General features: G+C 46.3%; 1 protein-coding gene across 2 annotated transcripts in view; it reads left to right on the top strand.

Annotated features, from left to right (window-relative positions):
* PARVB (parvin beta) overlaps positions 1-22,639 on the top strand; it is a 130,713-nt gene that overhangs the window by 36,310 nt on the left and 71,764 nt on the right. The window contains exons 1-3 of one of the 2 annotated variants that reach the window (XM_025204095.1): positions 6,897-6,917; positions 9,100-9,189; positions 13,895-13,965. In XM_025204095.1, the coding sequence (XP_025059880.1) occupies positions 9,144-9,189; positions 13,895-13,965 (117 nt within the window). In that variant the 5' untranslated portion in view covers positions 6,897-6,917; positions 9,100-9,143. Of the gene's footprint in view, positions 1-6,896; positions 6,918-9,099; positions 9,190-13,894; positions 13,966-22,639 lie in introns of those variants that run through there. The other variant, XM_006023581.3, reaches the window with a different exon arrangement.

Genomic DNA, 22,639 nt, shown 5'->3' with positions numbered 1-22,639 from the left:
ATTCCTGTGAGCTTGAAGCAGTCACCTACTTGCACTTAAGATGCCTCCAGCAACACAGCTTACTATTGCATATAACCTGTTCAGTATGACATATAAACAGAGTGTGTATACTATATTAGTTTGCAAGGCCAGGCCAGTTCACTGCTGCCATGGTGACCATGCTGACTGCCAGTGCTCCTTGGACACTGATGGATAGGATTTGAACATTGCTAGCATCTTCTAGGTGCCATTGCCACGAGTCCTTCACTGGTGGTTGACAGAAAGGTGTCTTCAGGTACTTTACAGGCTTGAGAATGCCTTGTGGTTCAGTGGTTTAAGGGAGTTTCCAAAGTATTTCCAGGGCTTTGAGGACTTCTCGTTGCTGCTTTTTAATGTTACCTTTGATTTTCCTTTTGTTAGGTTGTTAAACCCCAATATGTTGTATTAGTAAGCACCAGACTAGAAAAGGGTCTAGGGGGCTAAACAGTTGGTGATCTTAAGTGTTGTCACCTCATGATTTTATTGTAAGTCTCATGCTGTTTGGAGATCTTTTATCCCTTCTGATGGAATCAAGTGTTAGCATAGCTCACAGGTGGCCAAGTATGCGGCTTGCTGGCATGTGTGGCTTGCTGAAAATTGGCTGAAGCCCTGCCCACTTCTCCTGGGATTGCCAGCTCAGGTGCCAGGCTGCAGCTGCGCTGCTAACCCTGAGGGAGCTGAAGCGGCTCCAGGTCGCTCAGTACCCTCCCTCCTCCCACTCTCCATCTTCTGCAGAGGATAAGATGTGGCTCCCAGGGTGAGTAACTCTGGCCACCCCGGCATAGATATTCAATTAACCATGTTAAAAATGTTCATAGCCTTTACTGTTGCTGAGAAATGCCCAAAAATATAATTATGGTATATTGAGAAGACTCCAAAAGGAGAAGTGCTCATTATTTTGGAGTGCCTGACTCACGGTTTTTATATGTTTGGGGTTGACAAAACTGATACATTTTCCCCTCAAAAGAAAGTGCAAGGGGTTTTGTTTGGTTTGGTCAACTCATGGCTAGACTCTAAAAAAGGCATAAGGCCTAGTTCTGGAATTGGATCTGTACAGGTGGATCCCTGTAGCTTGTCTATGTGGATTGGGAGTAAATTTTTAAGGTGCTTTTGTCCCATTTTTAAAAGTGGTTCAGGCAGTCTTTGAATTCCCATGGGACTCAAGGTAGACCCAAGGGATGTGTGCAGGAGAGCATGCCCAGGTGGTGCAGGTGTGGACCCTCACCCCTATCTGCACCGTGGCTGCCCCCTTGGTGCTCTGCACAGTGCTGAGCCTTGCCTGCTCCCACATGGGGCAGCCCGTATCTTGCTCCCACCTGCACCCATCAGCCCCAACCAGCGCATACAGCTTCCCAGTGGGGCTGCTCCCAGTGTGTCTGCAGCCACCTGGATACTGCTTGGTTCCACCTGCCTCCAGCAGCTCCTCCTTCTCCTGCCTCTGCTGCACCACTTTGGGCAGGGGGAAGCTGCAGCTGGGAGGCTCCTGCCCTAGCATGCAGGACTCCACCTCCAGCTCCTGGCCACCTTTCACCCAATTGGCCCCAGGCAACTGAGTAGGAGGAAGGCATCTGGAACTGGGGGCAGGAGCCACCTTGCTGCAGCTTCCTTCCTGTCAGAAGTGTCACAGCAAGGTCAGGAAGAGGAGGAGGTGCTGGAGGCAGGGAGAGCGGAGCAGCACCAGTGTGGCTGTAGCTGCACCAGGAGATGCCCCACTGGGAAGCTGTGCATGCTGGCTGGGGCTAGGACTGGCAGGTGTGGATGGGAGCACAGCATAGGCTGCCCCAGGTGGAATTGGGGAGGGCTTGACCTCATATTGACCACTGCAGGTCAGCTGTGGGCTGGATACAGTCAGTTGGCAGGATAGATCTGGCCCATGGCCTTATTTTGCCTATGAGTACACTAACAGGTTATTGACAGGAATACAACTTCTCCATGGTGTGTGTAAGCATTTACCACAAAGTAAATGAAAGGAAACAGAGCAGCTTATTCCACTTTTCACTTATTAGCATGGGATAAGAGCAGATACATAGGTGGTTACAATGGACCAGCTGATGCAATGCAAATCCTCTCCTTCACTTACCCCATGGTTAGTGATTTGGGTTACCCCAAATCACAGGGGAACTTACCAATTTTTTCAGGTTGTTCCAACTGCTGTAATGGCTATAGCAGAAGCACTCGCCACAGCCTTGTCAGGTTCTAATGAATCTGTGAATTCTGCTAAATACATGGCATGCTAGAAATGGATGCCTGCCTTCTAGCTGGGGCTTGATTCACTCTTAGGGTAAGTACAGACATTTGGGGAGGTTAAGTTCAAAATGACCGCCTGATTTAAACTCATCTTGTCCTGGTGCTGACCTTACACTTACAGACCCAGTCTCAGGGACTGGCAGTCAGCCTTTAACTGTACGGAAGTTCCATGCGCACAAACCGGTCTAATAATTGCAGAACCTAGTTTAAGATAGACCTGGATCTATGTAGTATCTGATTTATTCATTATAGGTGAAACCGGTGCATGAAACTTCTGTCCACTTTCCCCGCTGGCCCCAGCTCTGGGCCTGTTCTTTTCATCCCTTCCACTCCTTTCTGCATGGGGCTATTTTTGTCCCCAGCCCTTTGCTGCCCCCTGACCAGCCAGCCCTCTTAACTTCCATCCTACAAGCCACTCTGGGTGCGCCTGCTTTTATCAGTGTTCACTGGAGCTGAGAAAGTAAGTTCTGGTGGGGGGAGGGGCAGGAGGGATGGGGATGTAGGTTCCCCACCTGTGGGTCATGTCTGCCCCACCACCCCACCCCGGGTCATGCCTGCTGCACCCACCTCACCTACAGGTCTTGCCCGCCCTGCCCACCCCACCCATGAGTCATGCCTGCTCCCCCACCCCATCTGCAGGTCACACCTACCCCCACTCATGGGTCGTGCCTCTCCTACATCTCCCAGTGGAGATTTAACCTCCTCCTAATACTCCCTAATGTCTGCGCTTAGCCTTAACGTTTAGCTGAAATAGCTCTGTAGTTTAGGCATACAGAAGTACCGCAGCTCTGCAGCAGGACCCTGGTGTATCCTCAGTTATACTCCCTTTCCTTCCACAGTCCTGAGCTGAGGGAGGGGATGCTGCTTCTGACCAGGGAGGGAGCCAGCACAGCAGGGAGTTGATAACAGAGCATTTAGCAGCCCATTAAGAAAACAAAAGCCTCTCTCATTAGTTCAAACTCTTCTTAAAGGACCTTTTCCAAGGAAGGAATGGAGGGACATTACCAGCTGGTCTGTTGATTAGTTTCAAAAAGCCCTAAGTGGACACTGTCCTGTCTGCCTTACACAGACACCTCTCAGCATTAGCTAGCATACCACGTGCTGGCTGCTGGCTGTGCTGGTGGGGAGGAGGGCAGGGGGAAGCCAGGAAGAAGGAGGAGCCAGCCCTGCTCTTGAGCAGACGGCCCAGCCCAGGGCTGCAGTGCATCTGGGATGCTGGGGGACTCTGGTTTAAGTTAAACCACGAAGAGGTCTGGGACATTGTCTGTTGGTTGTCAACTGGTTTGAGCCAAGTCAATTAAGTCTGATACTACATTCAACCATGTTTATCTTAAACCGGTTTCAGCCATTTTCAGACTGGTTTCTGTGCACTAAGCATATGTTCTGTTACAGGTTTAAACCACTTTCTGATCACTTAAACCAGTTTATGTACAATGTCTCTCCCTAACCTATAGCTTATTCTGTATGAGGAACTGGTACAAGTCACAATAGCAAAAGTCGTCTTTTGCTAATACAAGCTGCATCTCCACTGGTATAGGGAGGAGTTGAAGTGTTTCCAGGATAATTATCCTGGTAAACTCTTGGAGTTGCAGGGGGGCTTGCCAGACTGTTTCAGGTAAGTCATTTTTGTGGGCCTTTTTTAAAAAAGGGTTCTTTACAGAATTATATATCTTGCTCTACCATAATTTGTTTTCATTGCTGTCTCCATCTGCACATTTATTAGTTCAGCTTTTTTCCCTGAGTGTTATGAGTTATTTTTTCTGCTCTTGCTTCTGTTTCTATATCTAATTAACAGAGCTGAGTGAATACAGGAGAAGAAAAAATTTACATACTCCTTAGAACAAAAGCTGTGAGTACTTATTTTGTGTTCATGCAGCACTGAGAATACCCAGACAAATGCTTGAGGATTTGCACTAGACCTGTGAATGATCCTGCTTTGAACTTTGTAGCTTCGTTTTTGTCTGCTGTCAAGGGACAGCTTCCTATTTTCAGAAGCTGTGGCATGCAGAATGTTACAGTATACCTGGAGCTTAAACCTCAAAGCAGTCATAGCAGCACAAGGAAATAGAAAGTCTTGCTAATAATAAGCCTTTGCCTGCAGACCTGATCAAGTGCCTTTTGAATAGGTCTCATTCCTTCTTCACTTGAGTTTTCCATTTAACAAGGCAAAATTCTCACTTGATTGTGTTTTGGCTGGTGGGGTGAAGATGACTTGATAGCACTTTCCAAAATGCTGCCTTTGGAAAATCCTGTGCATCCTGTTGCCCTCTCAGCGGTCAGTGTGACTAGGCTTCTAGCTTCCCAGTTCACAGTAAGGCAGAAAACGATTTGAATCTGCTTATAGGAGATCATCCTTCTCAGATTTCAGGCTACCAGACAGAGACCTTGTTTTCCTCCCCCTCCTGTTTTTTCCTGCTCTCCCAACACATCCACATACACAGTCCCTGCGGTTTTTGCTGCCTCTCCCTGTCACCAAGACCAAATTAACCCAGGTTTGATAGCTAGGCATGCCAGTCCCTTGTCCAGGCTGCCTGTCTTTAACATTTGGGCTGCAGGAGCATGCTACAGACTACTGTGTGCTGAAGGGATCCAGAATGGCAGGGCTGCTTTGTCAAAAACGTAAAAAAGGAGGTAGGAAAGAATTCAAGTGCAAAATGTGTTTCTAGGCTCCCTGTGTGGAGTAGTCCTGGCTGTGAGCCTCTGGGTTTCTGTAACCAAGGCACTCTGTCATGGGCTTTTAAAGCCTGCTTTACTGAAAGGAGCTTTACTTTCCTCTCATTAGACTCTTGCTTCTTTCCTTTAGATATAGGGTAGAATCTTTTGCTCTTGTGGACTTGGCTTAACAAACTGGATTTTAAGAGCAAATGTGTGTTTTCAGCCCTGTGTGCAAAAAGGAATTGTGCATGAGTGTTTGTGGGGAGAATTATCTTTTTTTTTTAATTTCACCTTAACTTTTTTTGAGTTAAACAGTTCATGGATAAACAGGGAGATCTATCCATTAAAAATTCTTCTTGGGGGTTTTTGTTTAGTTTTTTTGTTTGGTTTAATGACCACTTCCTTATCTACTCGATCGGTGTTGCCTTTAACATTGAACTCTTGGGACTAAGCCACATTTAAAATTTATCTTGTTTTAAAATGCACGTTGGTGATTAGTATTTATTAACAGAGCTCCCAGGGAAGTCCCCATTAAGCTCTCAGGGCTGATACTTTTCTGTGGTTGCACAGACCCTGCTCCTGGCAGGGGACTTGCTCCTGGCAGGGGACCTGCTCCTGCCAGGGCCCTGCTCCTGGCAAGGGACCACTTTTCTGTGGTTCCACAGGTCCTGCTCCTGGCAGAGGACTTTTGAGCATCATTTACCATGGTGATGTAAATGCTAATAAGGAAGGTGAAATTTCAGGCACAAACAGCTAGTAAATTTGGCTTGGGTTTTTAAAAGAGATATGCTTTGAATGGGAATCAAGTATCCAGATTCTAGGCAGCTTTCAGAGTCTTTGCTTTTATTGTCAGGATCCCTCAAAACATTACTTGAAAGTATTCCCTTATTGCATGCATAGTCCTTACATTAAGAAGGAAGTGGGAATATTAGCGAAAGGAAGGATTAGGAGGCCTGAGGCCTAGACTGGCAGTGTTCAGATGAAGGAAGGGTGATGCCCTGCTATGAAAACAAGTTCAGTATAACTTATGATGTTTCTATTCCCTGATTATGTTTAGAGGGTTTTCTAAACATATATATATTTGTGTGTGTGTGAATTAATGCACATTGTTATTTATGTATGAATATACGTATAAATCAAGTAATCCTCAATATATTTTCCTTAAATTTATATTGATAAGGTTAAAACCTAAAATGCACACATTGAATTCCATGCTCAAGAAAAGATCTTCTGCTGCCCCCTTTCTACATTGCATGCTTTCTGCAAGCAAGATTGACCTTAGTGGCAGATGATGTGCTTCTAGCAAAGGGTTAGGGTACCCTTTCTGGCTGTAGGCTAGAATGGCCCACTGCACGTCAGAGGTAGCAGACAGGCGGGTGGTAGGATCCAGCCACCACTGCCACTTGTCTCCACGGTACATAGACAGCACTTGTCCCACTAGTGGCATGAGGAGAGCACCTGCACCTTGCAGCCCTCTGCTGCTAAAGCCTAAGGTCTGCAGGTCAGATCCAGTGGTTTTGCTGATGCCTGTTTTAGCATGTTAAATCTGGAAAGCCAGTTTGGGACTGGACAACTGTACCTTTTAACCACTTTAAAAAGGAACGAGAGCCACTGTTCAGGAACATGTCAGCTGTTGTAATCTGTTATGCCTGCATAATCCTGTAGCCATACTAGTTAGCTAAATCACCCAAGAGTTGACACTCATTGAAAGGTTACATTTGAAGCAATGTTGTTACATTGGGATCATTAAAGAATCTTACAGTTATAACAGTCTTAACAGCTTGTATCTTTAGCCTTGGTGAAATTGTCTGTCCACCTTTTTAATGTGGTTCGTATGCCATAGGGCCTCAAAATGTGAGACAGAAATATAAGATGAATATTTTACGCTGAGGGATACTATACATGCTTGATATCCAGCTATAAACCACATCTTGAAGCTCACATCTTGGAAGTATCAGGAAGAAACATGTTAACCATTCTAAACATTTTGGATGCCTGTAAGTTGTTGAGCAGAGGTATATCGTGTTTTTGTTTAGGGCATTAGACTCCTTTTTGTTACTTTTCTTTCTATATAGAGAAGGGGATGTGAAGAGTGCTGGGAGTGCTCTTGAGTCTGTGCAGTATGCATAGAAATAGATGGAGCATGGGTTGATTTTACTCTGCGGAAGGGGAGGAGTGATCCAATTCTGGGGAGCTAAGCTTTTTTCTCGGAAACGGACTAGCCTGGGTCATTTCCCAATTTATGTGGAACTCCTTGTTTTGCTCCATGATGATTCTGAGCCTGAAATACCCCGAGGGCCAATTCCTCCCCCCCCCCCCCCCCCTTATAGTTTCAAAGTTGAATTTTTGCACTCTGCCATGATCATGATGTGCAGAGGGACCTGAAAACTGAAAATGACAGTAGCAAGGGAGGCTGACCAAAATTCAAGGTGTGTAAAGATATAACTTGGGTTTTGGAGCAATTCACCAGTTCAGCTCAGGGCAGGGTAATTGTGCTTCAAGGTAAGTTGTTGTAGGAATGAGTCAGGAATAGAAACTTGCATCTCTGAATCTTGAAACCATCAATTCTATTGCTTGAGTTAGAAGATCCAACCATTAGCCAAGGCTGCAGCAGTCTTCTCAACTTCTGTATGTTCTGACCACTACTGTGGGCGGACAAAACACCATGTTGAGTAGGCATAGGTTACCAAAATGACAGAGTTTCCCCTTTCCCTGGTACAGTTTCCCCTTTCTTCAAATATATCTTCTCCTTTAACTGAAGTTGTTGATCTTACCATCCCTGTGAACTTCAGAGTGCTTATGAGTCCATGACAGTATCATTTACAGATCTTTTCTTTTTATTTTTTTAGGAGTTGTGTACAGACACTAAAGGATTTTTCCAACTAGTACTGGGGAGAGGAAGCTCAGTATTCTGATGTCAGTTCCATAATTTTGGCTAAAATGTAACACTGAGTCACTGAGCAACTTGGCCAAGATCATAATACAGTGGGGGGCTTGGGATTTGAGCTTCTGTTTGTAACTTCCAGATTTGGGTTGAGTTGATGATACTGGATCGCTCTTTATAACATCAGTAGAAAATCTTGTTTATTTCATGAGTCTTTCTTGTGCTGTTTTGAGATTTTGATTGGTTCTAGTCACACTTAATCTTTGGGGCTCTATAGTTGAAAAGGCAGTTATAGTTGCCACAAAAGGACATCACTGTTTTGTTTGCCCATCTACTCCATGCACAGCTATGTGACTAAGGAGATTCATATAAAGAATATACCTCAGCAACAGAGAGAGGGCCTGCACTTCCTGGCCTGGTCAATGGGAATTTGCAAGTTATTTTTAGACTTGAATGTACTGCAAAATAACTTATGCAGATAGTTAGCTTTATGATTTTGCAGAATAAGGAACTAAAAATGATTCCTGTCACAGAAATAGGTTTCAGATAGGGTTCATAGGGGTCAATGCTGGGTTCAGTGCTGTTTCATTAGTGAATTGGATGCCAGAATTAGGTTTTCTGATCAAATTGGCAGATTACTCCATGCTTTAGCTGGAGTAAGGTGCACAGTTCTGGGCCTGCATTTTAGGTAAGGTGTAGTGAAACTGGAGAAGATCCAGAGGTAAACAATGAAGTCAATGATAAAGGGGTTGGATTACAGAGGTTGGCTAAACATTTGATAGGGATAATATTGGAATAGCTCAGCCTGCTTCTGTGCAGGAGTCTTGGACTCACTAGAGCAGCGGGGGCCAACCATTCTGGCAGGCATGCCACAAATTAGCCCCTCACCCTTCCCCAAATGCCACTCTGATCCCATTTCCCTGTACCACCTGCTGCTCTGTTTTCTGCTTCCCTCCTGTGCTTCCTGCCCAATTTTGATGCATTGTTTTCTGCCCTGTCATTGTGCTGTGCTGTCCCCTCCCCAGTCTGCCACATGCCATAGATGAAGCTACTCATGTCACTTGTGACACCCATTGAGGTCCCTTTCAGCCCTGGGTTTCCATGAAAGCATACTGGCTGAGTTTGTTTTATTGATGTTTTTGTTTGTTTGTTTTCTGCATCTGCAATTCCTGTTTGCATAAACTATGAACTCCTTTAGAAATGGGTCTTGTAGAGATTTTCTTCTATTATTGTAGGTAAAAATTATATAAATATACAAACTGTTTTCACTAAAGTCTCTGTTTCTTTCTCTTCAGTGAGTGACCTGCAGGAAGAGGGGAAAAATGCCATCAATGCCCCAATGTCTCCCAGCACCATTGACATTCATCCTGAAGATACTTTATTAGGTACAGTATTGCTACTGCTGGAGGCTAGTGTTTGAAAATAGGGGTCAGTATGACCCCAGTGGCTGCAACCAGATGAGCACGCATGTTTGGTTCCCTGGGGGCAAGTAGCAGCAGCGCACCTTGTGCCACAGCTACTTGTTCCTGGGAAATGCCTGTGCTTAGGTGTGTGACAAGTTACCCTAGGAGTGGTAGGGGAGGCTGGGGGCAGCACTGGGCTGGCCCCAGCAGCCTTATCTGGGGTCCTGGTGGCCTCCTGGGGCTGCAGCAGTGGTGATCTTGCTGGGTGGAGCCTGACTGGCAGCCACAGCACGGCTCTAGGTGGCCTGGTTCCGTTTTTCAGAAGCACACGCTGCTTGTGCGTATGCTGCTTCGTTTTTTCTTCTGTGAGTTTTTTTGACCTGTGGATATTCAGAGGTCAAAAAACCCCCCCTGGAGCAGCGCACACATGGGCAGTGCGCCTTTGCAGTGTGGAGAATGCCTGACTGTGTGGTATGTGGCACTGCAGGCATGTTTGCGGTGCCACATACTTCATGGTCGTGCTGGTCTGGACGTGCCCAGTGTGTGCATAAGTGGTGAAAAGAAATCCAGTCAATTGAACTCAATTTAAGTGAGTATGAACTGTTGCACATAGATGTAAGAGACAAATTAGAAGTGATGACAGGAAATTTAAACAGCAGTGAACTACCACACAAGGATGTTAGAAGCTTACAAGAGAGTTGACTTTTCCACTGGATTGTTAGGGAGAGAAGAACATCACTTTCTCATTTGTGCAGCTGTGGTCAATAAACAGGGATGTGTAAAGAATGAGAAAAGAGTGCCTGCCTTTTAGAATGATCTGACCCATATAACTTTTAATTTCTGAATGCTTCACAATTTTTATTGCATTTCTTTATCCTAAAATAAAATAAAAAGAAAAGTCCAGAGTAGAGGTATACAAATAACAGACATCATAGAAGAGGTAAAACTAAAATGTTCTGTTTATCTTAGAACATGAAGACAATGAGGCGGGCCACACATTTTAAAACTTATAAAAGTAAATTGTATTCAGCCTTCTTAACAATCTATAATTTAACCTGTGGAGTGCAGTAGCAGAACACTGCTGAAGCAAATAATCTTTGCTCAGTTGATGAGTTGATTATATGGAGGCTGAGAAAATCCACAGGGAAAGAAATCAGAACTAAACATTTTCACTCTTCTGGGCAAAAGAATGAGGCATTGGCTGGGCTGACTGAAGAAGAAACTTAGCTTGTAGATATGCTGTTCAATCATTGGCCATTTTGGAAATGTAACTCCTTCCTCAGATGCTTCTAATACTAACTGTTTTGAGAGGCTGGATACTAGATTAGTAGGGGTGCACCAACAATAAAGATTTTTTTGGCTGATACTGATGGCTGATTATTAACCAGCCATATCGGCTGATACTGATCCGATAGCTGACATGCAGCCCAGCAGCCTGGAGAGCAGCATCTGGATAGTAAGACTGGGGGGGTCAGGAGCACGGGGAAGGGAAAGGCCGTGGGGGGGCAGGCTGAGGCCCCCCACAGTGAGGGAAGGAGTGGGGTGGGGCAGGGGCAGACACTGCCCAACTGGGGCAGGGTGGGATGGAGCCGCAGGCGGCTTGTCCACAGAGCATGGAGGGGTTGGAGGTGGGGCAGCTCCCCGCTGCTGCGTACAGCCTGGGGGAGGCATGGGGGGCATGTGCCTCCCCCAGATTTGTGCTTGGGCGGTCTGCCTGCTGCAGGCTTGGAGCCAGGGACTGTGCTGTCTTCCCAGTGGGTGGGCTGGGCTGGGGCTAGACTTGGGGTGGAGCAGGCAGCAGCAGTGCTGGGACAGGAAGAGGCCAGCACAGCCCCTGGCCCTGACCCTGAAGCAGGCAGCCCCCCCTCACCCTGTGCACAAAACTGGGGGGCACATGTCCCCCATGCCACCCCTGGGAGTGTGGACAGCAGCGAAGAGCCATCCTTCCTCCCCACCTCCCAGACGAGCCACCCACAGCTCCGTCCCGCACCCTGCCCCACCCTGGCTGGGCAGTGCCTGCCCCTATCCCACTGCTTTCCTCACTGTGGGGGTCTTGATCTGCTCCCCCCACACCCTTCCCCCCCATCCCCACGTCCCTTCCCCCCAACAGACTTACTGGCTAGACACTGCTCTCTAAGCTGCCGGCCTGCATTCCTGGCCATATGCATGCTGTAGCTGCATGCATGCACACGGCATTTATCAGTGACGTTATCGTTTACACTGGCCAAAAAAAGCTGATTGCTGATAATATCAATTATTTGGGGGTCGGACTCGATGATCTGTTGAGGTCCCTTCCGGCCCTAACATCTATGAATCTATGAATCAATTTTCATTTTATTGGTGCAGATCCAATATGGACTGATATATCAGTGCACCTCTATAGTTTAGATAGAAGATTGGTCTGATTCTGTCTGGTTGCTCTCATGCCTTGATCTCTAAAGTTTTGATCCTATCCCGTGCATTCCCCCCTGAAAATAGATACTCAAGCAAACCAAGTATCCCATCAGACTTTTGTATGTAGAGCCAAAACTGAGCCCTTCTACGCACTTATGATCAATTTAAAAGGGGCGTAAGAGGGCCCGAGAAGGATTTCAGAGGCTTGAGGAGCCACTTCATTGTGACCCTCATGGGAAAAGCATGATCACTAGCTGATCTAGGTCAGGGTTCTCTGAAACAGGGGTGGTGCACTTGCATGGGGAAGTCCTCTCTACCAGATTTCAGCTTCTGTGTGTGGACTGGGTGTAATTTAGTGCTGTACAGCTTGACTCATCCCATGAGGAAGTAGAGTGCCAAAAAGAACTGAAAAACTAAAGAATGAGAAACTGCCTCTCTAGGTTTGTGGAAAAAAATTGCAAGAGTTTTCTGATCTCAGGAGGTTTGTGCGGCTGATATATCCTTTAGAGCCCTTAACCAGAAACTTAGGTAGGTTTAAGAACCCTGAATTGATTGCACAGTTTCATATATACACCAGCTGGGTGGCAGCCCATCAGCATTTCTTTTTGTGATCATGATACTGCCATTCAAGTGGCCAACTCTAAAATCCTACTAAGTGCTGGGAGATACTCAGTCCTGTTTCATTTGCACATCAAGGCACCCCAAACAGGCTTGGCTGCTTAAATTGACAGACTAAATCCTGTGTCCTGGATGAAAGTTATGGAAACTTCTGAACTAGATCATATCTGTCACTTGAGCAACAAAAGAGGTTAATGTGAGAAAAGGGGAGAAGCTGAGGCGTTTGTTGTTGGAACTTGAGCATTAGGATTTAAAACTCAGTATCAGAGTTGACCCACCAAACCCCTTGTATTTTCCTATCTCTGTCTCAGGTAGAATTGCGTGCATGAGCATGTATATGTCCATTTGGAGCAGATTAAAAGATATCAACAAGCTTTGTTTGAGTTCTTTTGGTTGCTAATCTGACAAAGTGTTGGCTTAGCAGCTGAAATCTCAAATACAGGTATCCCATCTAAAATTAACTTGTTCATTCCCAATTTTCTCTCTGCCCTTACTTTTCTTTGCTTCCTTTATTTTTTGTTTGCCTTTTTTTTCCTCCTTTTTTTTTTTGATTTTCCCTTTCAGTGTTTCACCTCTCTCCACTGCTGCTTTCTGTTCTTCAGTTGTTGTTGAAAAGCACAAGTTAGGTCTGCCCCCACAGTCTGCTAAGAGTTTACTTTCTATTGACCCTGGACATTCTTCAGAGACGCACACTGTACATACTCCCTTGCCAAGAGGCTGCAGTGTTAACGCTGCTCAGAGGGAACTAAAGCTGGTTCCCAGTTCTGATACATTGCCTTACTAGGTCTGCCCCAACCTGTGCCTTCTAACTGTGTTTTGCCACATTTGACTTCCCATTTTGTGTCTCCCTTGCTCTCTTCAGCATGTACCATGCCACTTCCTATTCTGTCTGTGTGTTTTGTTTTCTCCTTCCTTTTTGTTTATTCTCTTTCATTTGCCCTAAGTAGCACCTGTCCTGTTGGTCTTTGGAGGCAAAAAGAAAAACAGCATTTTTCAGTATTGTCCACCTTTCAGCCCCTTGGCAATAGAAGGGACACCTCTGAGAATGCCCAGGGCATTTGCCCGATTCACAGATTAATTTGATTTAATTCCTAGTCCATTTCCTTAGTGATTCTGCTGGAGCTGTTGACTAAGTTTTATGGGCAGTAGAGGCAGCATAAGCACAGTTCTTACCAGTTAGAAATTTTGGAACCAGAATATGAAAAATGCAGTTGGCAGGAGAATGGAGAATGATCCTAATATCACATTCCCTCTATTGATAGAAGGCAGTGCACTGAGTTTGCAGGGCTCTTCAGACTAGTTTAATCTGGTCATATTGATTCTTATTGATGACTGAAGAACATCTTCAGCCCTATAGGGAGAGAGACATGGTTACTGCCTTCAAGGACCCCACATGATGTGCCCATTACAGTCTGATACACTAAGCAGTGTGACCTGCGAAAAGTCAGTTTAGGCAACCTTTGTTTAGGGAAGTTAGGGCAATGAAACAGTCAGTGTATCGCTAAAGAATGCCTCACACTTTGATCACTGGATAGTCCCCTCAGTAGGACAATGACTAGACTATGCCATTTCTTAATCAGCTTTGAGACTGGCTTATAAATAACAGTCTTGTGGTGTTCTTGGCAGTGTACACATGACATGGCTCTAACTAACGCTTCTCCTTCTAAATGGGCAGAGGAGAATGAGGAACGCACTATGATCGACCCCAACTCCAAAGAAGATCCCAAGTTCAAGGAACTGATTAAGGTAGGACACAGACACTTACCTTTTGTTTATTTTTGTGTAAGTATCTTTAACTTGCTTTATATAATCTTTTGCAAAACTAGGGATTTGTTAGAGGTATGACTGAAAAGGATGTCCTGGATAGTGAAGTCACTTACAAGGACAGGGTTGGTGGAAATGAGGCCAACAGCACTAGAGATGAGAAAAGCACCTAAGGTAGAAAAGGGGAGAAGATGAAGGCAGCAATCTTATCCTTCTTAATAGTGAAGTGTGGGGGAAAGTTTAGCTTGAATCTATCAGCGATGTTAATGCTGTTCCCCTCAACATAAAAGATCAGGCTCCCAGCAACTATGGTACTGGGGGAAACAATTTTGGGAAGTTTATCAGGTTTTGAGAAAAGAGAGTGAAGAGATGAAAGATCAGAGACAAAGTAGACGAAAAATAGTATTTTTCAGTTTGAAATTCTGCCATTGCTAAAGAGCTCTGCACAAACTTTCATTTTGGAATCCCAGCAGTGCCCCTCCCCATTTCTGTAAGGCAGAGGAGGGCTGCTTTTGGACCTTCATGTGGGGGAGGTGACGTTCAGGCCAGATCTGATCATGGAAAACATAGTAATATAGGAACTGTGTGGAATGACATGGACTGTTCAGGAGGAGGGGGGTTGCTTTCCTTTAGCAAGGGGCTTAGTCCTTTTCCTTGGATCTCTTGAGTGTATTTTTAGCAGCCACTTTCTGTCTTTGCAGCAACATGGGGATGGCAGTGCCCCCATTCCCCTGCTGTACCTGATTAGGATGTTCTTGGTGTTTGGGGGCATTGTGCCTGGTAATTGTATGACGGGGCTGTTTGTGTAATTTTTTAGACCAGTTTAGGACTGTTCAGCTGGTAGCCCATAAGTGTTTAACTTGTAGCCCATAGGCTTCTGCCACCCTTGCATTCTTGGTTTCTTACACTTTCCCTCATGGGTCTGGATGCTGGTCCTTTCAGCCTCCCTCCATTTCCTGCTTTTGCTGCTGTTGCCACCACCTTCCCCCACAGCCCTGGGCTATACCTCCCTCTTCCATCTTTCACTTCCTGCCAACCTCTAGGGGTGGTATGGGAAAATGTGTCTGGCAGAGAAGGTAGCAATTGGGTGTTTGACTGATGGTCACTCATATACTGGACAGCCCTGGGTTAAACAAACACTTGCATAGGGTATCTTGAATAGGGATGATCCTTCCTTGAGCATGAAGCTGGACTAGATTGGTGATTCTCAACCAGGATGGCAGGGCACCTTTGGGTGCTGCGAGATCCTTTGAAGAGTGCTGCAGGAAATGTGAGGAGATAAGCAGATAAGGGCAGATGCATGCTTTCCCTGCCTGGCTGCTTCCTTGCCCCCACTGCCTGACCCCTCTGCAAGAAGGTAAGCAGTGTAATGAATAAATGGAGTTTTTGAAATGGGGTGCCACTCAGTTCACAAAGGTTATGGAGGGGTGCCTTGAATCTAAAAGTTGAGAACCACTGGACTAGATGACCTCTTGAGGTTCCTTCCATCCCTACTTTTCTATGATTTTGTTGTAAGTGCCATACAACAGACAGTACCTGAAGCTTCACAGAAGGGAACAAGAAATGAGTAGGAGACAGATGTGAACTAATTTGCTTCCCAACATGTTCTCATAGGGTTTCATCTAGTCTTTTACATTTAGAGGTGGCTTATACTCTGAACATAAGTCTTGTTATCTCCCATCCATGACATTGTTTTTATTATAAACCTCCTACCCCTTTGTGGTTCTTGCTAAGCTCTTGGCATCAAGCACTTCCTGTGGCAATGAGTTCAAATGGGTTCCACAGTGTAATTGTACATAGCATGAAAAAGCATTTCCTTGTTTCAGTTTTGAATCCTCCACCCTGCATACCCACTCCTCCCCTTCTTTGTGCTTGTATTCATAGGAGAAGAACCAAAGCTCTTGATATACTTGTGCAGTAGGAATATCACCACATGGGTGGAGGGCTTCTAATTTCTCTCTTAAATCTATGTGCAAGTATCCTCTTTAACTTCTCATCTTGAACACGTTTTGGATTTAAACTTTATTTTCATGATGGTAAATAGCAAAGCTCAGTAAGCTTGCAAAAACTTGGGCAAAACTTACTATAAAGCAGAGTAGTCATAAGAAATGAACGGTGCACACTCTTTGATGCATGCAGTCCAAGGTAAAATCAGGTGAGTTGAAGGCAATAGGAATTTGGCTGTTGAATTTAATGCCAAATGGAACACTTACAGTCTGGTCTACAGTGGATCTTTTGAGTCTTAGTCCATTAGCTATGTTCTATTTTCAGTTTAAAAAAAAAAATCCCATGACCAAAATAGAGAGAGGGTGAAAACTTGAACCACAGTGCCTCATAAGCATGTGGAATCCAAATGCTTAGTTTTAATTACAGAATCAGGACCTTATACCTGCCGTCTCTGCCAGAGCTCCAGTCAGGGAGAAGAGGGATGGGGCCAGCTCTCCTAGCTGGAGCTGGGAGCCCCGCCTAGGGTTGCAAAGCATCTGGGATGCTGGAGGACTCTGGTTTAAGTTAAACCAGGAAGGGGTCTGGGACAGACTTTGCATAAACTGGTTTGAGCCAAATCATTTATGTCTGATACTACATTCAACCATATTTATCTCAAACTGGTTTCAGCCATTTTCAGACTTGTTTCTGTGCACTGAACATCTGTTCTGTTACAGGTTTAAACCACTTTCTGATCACTTAAACCAGTTAATGTGTAATGTCTGTCCCTAGCCAAAGAGTATAGGAACCATGGGCTGTCCTGTCAGAAAGAGAGAGAGATGAAAACCGTATTTATTTTTAAACATTCATTAGTTACACACAAATGTCACTGACGGTGGGCATTTGTACAGCAGCATAGCAGGACAAGATTTTGAGCACTACCTTGGTGTGAAACTAAGAGGCTGCTAAGGAATTAAATCCCTTACATGGGAAGGTACTTCAGTAACCAAATGAAAGTATGAGGCAGTCATCTTTTTGTTCTGTTATTTTTATGGTTAACTGAACTTTTTATTGCTGTTTGCTATTAAGTTGCCCAGGACCCCCAGTCATGGACCAGAGCCCAATTGTGCTAGGTGCTGTACAAACACAGAAAAGGAAGCTGGTGTTTGCCCCACAGTTCTTAGAATAAAAAATCACCAGTGAATAGCTTACGGTCAAGGTGAGATTTATAGTTCAGTGCGTGGAGTTTTTTTTTTTATTCACCGTATTATCTATCTATCTATCTAGATATACATATATATGTTAGTATAATATGTTACTTCTTTCTCTTTTTTTCTTGTCTGCCAGAAAAGTAGATATGTCTAGGATACTTTCAGTCTCCCTACTTGTTCCCTCTCTTGTCACACTTGTGTGGTCTCCCACTTGTGTTAGTTGAGAGAGGTAGTTAGCAGTGTACCCGCCTTTTGCCTCATGGTAGTAGTGTAAAAAACAGAGTTTGGGGGCAGGAAAGCACCTCAGAAAAGATGCTTAATATATTTTCATTGTCTCCATAAAAATGGTTGCTTTAATCTCTCTTTGCCTATTTCCCTAAGTTTCAGAACAAGACTGGATTAGGCATTGCAGGCTTTTGTTTGCATTTGGAAGTGATTAAAACATAACTGTCATAGCTCTGGGGGAGATGGATGGTAAAATGCTATTGTGATGTAAAAAGAAAGAAAGGGAAAAATAACTTCTTCCCCCTGCCTAAAATAAACACAGGGAATTTTTCATACCAAATGTATTCTCTAAGAGCACTAGGGTAGCTGCTGTGCTTTTGTGTGTGTGAAAATGATTAGAAAGGGCTCTTTAAAACGTTTTGTTTATTATATATTTTAAAAATGGTTTGGCACAAAGGATCAGCAGGACATTAAACTGCAAGGAAGAACAGTGTTTAAATTAGTCCCATCAATGGCCATTAGCCCTCATTTTCCATTTGATTTGGAACTGTATGCAGCTAATTACAGTTCAGGTCATGGTACAATAAATGGTTCTAATTGGAGCTCTGTGAAATTTACTAGATGGATCAAAGCTGGAAGCTTAAATCGGAACACTAGAGCTGAGCTTATCCAATTCCACCTTTTTTGCTGTCTGAATCCTTATCAAATTAATTTGGTCAAAATTAATTTGCTGAATAATTATCAGCAAGTGGTTTATTCACACAAAATATAACCTGGACATTTGAAATTCAAACCTGAGTTACTATATGTTGTTGTTCCCTGATTAGAATTGGGTTTCCAGTCTGAAAGACAGTTGAAAGACATCTGTTTAAATAATTTGGGAGGTCTCTCAGCTCTGTGGAATGGTTTCTAATATTGTGAGGTTGAGACCAGTACAGATTTGAATCCTCCTGATTTTGGTTTTACTTGTGGGTTGTATCCAAACAATGAAATAGGCCTTTTTTGGTTCTAGTTTAAATACAAATTTCTTGGCATTTGAGCGCCCAAACATCACTGAATGGCTGCAGCATCTCCTCTCCTAAGTCAATTAGGTGTTATGAAAATTTCCCCTTAAATCTCATGTAAAGGGCTCCAAGATGTTCCTACACTCACATTGATGGAAAGCTTGTAAAATCAGCCACTGTTTCAGCCTTTTGGCTGTTTGCAGCCAGTATCTTTCAACATATTTTATTGCTGTCAAATATCAGATTCAGATTTGATAACTAAAAATATTGCACGGTATTTTTGAAAAAAAACATTTTTTCCCTAATGGAAGGAACCTTTGGGCACTGACAGATGTGCAACTCCAAAGTATAACTCTTAGTACTTCACAGAAAGTGGCGTAACCTGGCTACACCCAAGTCTGGGCTCCCTTCTCTAATTAGAAAGGATGGGTGGCCAGGCATGAATGCTGTGAGAGGGATCTGTGATATTGCCCAGATCCCACTATTCTCTATAGCAGGGGTGGGCAAAATATGGCCTGCAGGCTGGATCCAGCTCACCAGGCCATTCTATCTGGCCCACGGTGCCCCTAAACATTTTGAAAATTAATATTTATCTGCCCCTGGCTCCTGTCAAAGATGACAGGAACCAGGGGCACTAGGACCCAGGAGAAGCCCTGGCAGGCTCCTGTAACAGCAGGGCCTGCCTAGCCCCACCACCTGGGACTGTGGGGCTGTTTGTGGCTGTGCTGGCGTGGGAAATTCAGGTAAGAACTGGGGGTGTAACTGGGAACCCTAGCCCTGTTACTAGGAGGCAGGGCTGCCCCTTTAAGACCAGAGTCTTTAGGAACACTAAGTACTGAGAGGGTAGAGGTTGAAAGCCCAACCGCCCAGGCTGGTCAGCTGACAGGAAGTAGATAGAGCTCTGGGTGCACATAAACCCCAGGGCCAAGGGTGGCAGGGGAGGTCTCTGGTGAGCTCCCAGGGGACGGGAGCTCTTGCGTGGCAGAATTGCCCAGGAATGCTGTGGCTGCTGGCCAGACTGGTGATATGGCTCATGAGGCTTCAGGAGTCTACAAGGTACCCAGAGCTGGGATGTACTCAATACTCGAGGAACAGTTTGAGGTTTTAAAGAGCCAGAGTGAGGCTTGTAGGACTCGTATTATGGTATAGCCCAGGGGCTCATGTTTATGTTGTTTCATCCAGTGGACTGGCCTGAGGCTACTGGGGAGGAGGAGGCCTCACTGGGGCACACTATTGTGCAGAGCCCGAGCACCAGAGGGTGCAGTGCCAGGGGGCGAACAGAGCCCCAGCGCTGGAAGGTGCTCTGATGGGGTGTGCAGACCCCAGCTCCAGGGGGCGCCATGACACAGAGTGCGCATATCCCAGCAATAGGGGGCGCCGTGACAGGGGGGTGAACAGACCCCAGTGCCAGGGGCTGCAGTGACAGGGGGGTGACCAGACCCCAGCGCCACAGGGCGCAGGTCATCATCTATATAGCATCTGTGAGGCGTGGAGCACCATGTAAGGGAAGTTTGGAGTGGTGGATAGCAACTGTAGTGTCGGGGTAGTAAATGGGTAGTCTCCTGCCTGAGTAATGTCATAATTATTGTTTTATTAAGGCATGACAGGTAAGAAAGGTGGGTGGGTTGCCCAGAAACAGAGGGTTGGGGCAATGTTAGACAGGCTTGGGGATGGACCCCTGTCACAGGTGGGAGGGAGGCAGGGGAGGACCACAGGAATCACCCCAGTCCTCGGGGCCGGGCCAGGTCCTTTTGAGCCCCATGGTCTGGCCACGCAGCCAGGAGCAGGTGGGCAGGAAGGCAGGGGGAGGGGGAGCGTGGGGCCTGCACCAATGTCCTGGGGCCAGCGCCAGCGGGGCCCCAGCGTGGGTCATGGGCTGGCAGGGGTCTGTGGAGCTGGGCTGGGCTGCACCAGCAGGGAGAGGGGAAGCGGCTTGGCTCCACAGAGCCCCTGCTGGCCGGGACCCCGTGCTCCTGCTGCCCTGCTCTGGGCCCCACTGGTGCTGGCTCCAGGACACTGGTACGGGTCCCACGCTCCTGCCCGGCTGCCGCTGGCTCCCACACATGCTCACTCCCTGTGCCCCTGTGCAGTCCTGACCCTACGCAGCCCGTGTTCACCCACGAGGAATGAGCTGGTGCTCTGTGTGAGGAAAAAGCACGCCCCCCGCCCCAATCCCTGTGGCTCCCCCGGGGCTGTCCTGCTTCTCCGCCCTGTCACTCATGCCCCGGGGGGCAGCGGTGTCAATGGAGAGCAGGCAGAGGCAGCCTCGCGCGGGCTCTGAGGGGCTGCAGCACAGGGCACTGGCCATGGGGAGGTGGGGAGCGGCCACTTTTTTCCCCACACTGAGCACCAATTTGTTCCCTGCCACTGCTGCTAGCCTAGTTCCTGTACTGGCTCCGGGCTTGCCCATTCAGGTTTTGCTGCGGCAGCAGCAGGTGGGCAAAAACTGCTGCTCGGCATGGAGGAAAGCGGTCCCCCCACTCTGCCACCGGGCACTGTTTGCTGTGGTTGCCCACCCGGAGCTCGCGCCATGCTAGGCTGCAGTGTAGCTGCTTCACCGCCACCTCTGTGCTGCTCAGCAGCTGCTTCACATGGCCACTGCAGGGGGCTGCTTTTCTCCTATGCTGAGCTCCAGGCCATTCCCTGTGGACGAGCGTGGGGTCAGGGCTGCATGGGGCTGGGGTGGGGGCACTGGGAGTGAGCAGGGGAGTGGGAGCCTGCGGCAGGTGGGTGGGAACGTGAGGCCCGCGCCAGTGCCCCGGAGCCAGTGTTGGCGGGGCCCAGAGCAGGGCGGCAGGATCGCAAGGTCCCAGCCAGCAGGGCTGTATGGAGTTGGGCCGAATCCCCCCTCTCCCTGTCGCTGCAGCCCAACCTGGCTCCACAGACCCCTGCCAGCCCACGCCTTGCACAACTACTGGCCTGCTCTGAGCCCCACCGGTGCTGGCCCTGGGACATTGGTTCAGGCCCTACACGCTGCTCACTTCCCCTGCCGCTTTCCCCACTTCCCTGCCTGCCCGCCAGCCACTCTGCACTACATGGCTCCCACATCCATACCTCCACACGCACATCCCCACAACCCCCTGTATGCAATCACTTTTGCATATACACCACAAATGCACACAAATCAGGACAAAAATATTTTTTAAATTAAATTAAAATATATTATTATGGGTGTTTGATTTTTAGTATGTAATTTGTTTTTTTTTCCCCTAAGATGGCAAACCCTGTTCCCCAAAGGAGTACTTCCAGGGGCAAGGGGAGGGATTTCCAGTAGCAAAGGTCAGAGGTTAGGGGTGGGACTCCCAGTCCCAAGATGGCAACCAGGCGGCAGGGCACCTGTCAAAGGGAGGGGCTACCCATGCAGCCCTCGACAGCTTGCCAAAACTTGGTAAGCGGCCCTCCGCTTAAAATAATTGCCCGTCCCTGCTCTATAGAGTCAGGCCAGGAGAAAAAATGGCTCTTGAACCCAATCTTAAATTTGAGACAGATCAGCAGTACTGTTGTGATCAATTGCTTATTTTAGCAAACATCTTTAATTTATTTTCACTCTTTCAAGATTAAATGTATAGCTTGTCTTCGTCATAGTGGCTTGAAACAAAATTATTTGAATTTGTCAAGCTCTGAACTTTAAAAAAAATGTTGTTCTTTATTTGCAGCAGTGATCTTTGGATCTTTGTCATTGATCTTTGCAAATTTGCTCTGAACATGCTTCAGTGTTGTTGGAGCAGGAAGACTATGACAAAACATGTGCAGGGGCTGGTGAAGTATAATGGGGGTGGGGAGAAGATCCTGCTGTTGAGCCCCAGCTCAAGTCTGGGATCGTGCCCGGTATGCAAAAGCCAATAAAGATACCAGGGGTGAAAGTATAAAGATTTATTGCTAGCAATACAAGGTGCAAGCGGAATAATTTCACGTAACAAGCACACAGATTCTCAATTCTAAGCATCTTTTATACAGGAGTATTGGACCTTCATAAGCATTCTTGTTTGCTAATTGGTTATAAGGGAGTGACGCAAGGAGTTCTTTACTGAGCATGTCTCTATACCTGTGTTTTAGCTATGTATCTCATTTACATACATGTATGTTTCATTAGCACACTTTCTCCCCACCTAGGGGTGTGATTTTTAATATTTAAATTAGCTCTTTGCCCTAGTCCTCTGATTCTGCTTTTGTTTTCAAGCCTCCTTTATCTAAGACTGTCTCCTCCTTATCATTGCAGATGGGCATTAGTTACATAACAGAGACTTTTGCTTGGGCTATGTGTAGTGGTTTCTAGGTCAAACCTAACAT

Source organism: Alligator sinensis, unplaced genomic scaffold (assembly GCF_000455745.1).
Source record: "Alligator sinensis unplaced genomic scaffold, ASM45574v1 scaffold975_1, whole genome shotgun sequence".
Lineage (NCBI taxonomy): Eukaryota > Metazoa > Chordata > Crocodylia > Alligatoridae > Alligator > Alligator sinensis.
The sequence above is the reverse complement of the archived record's forward strand: the minus strand, read 5'-3'. Positions and strand labels throughout refer to the sequence as shown.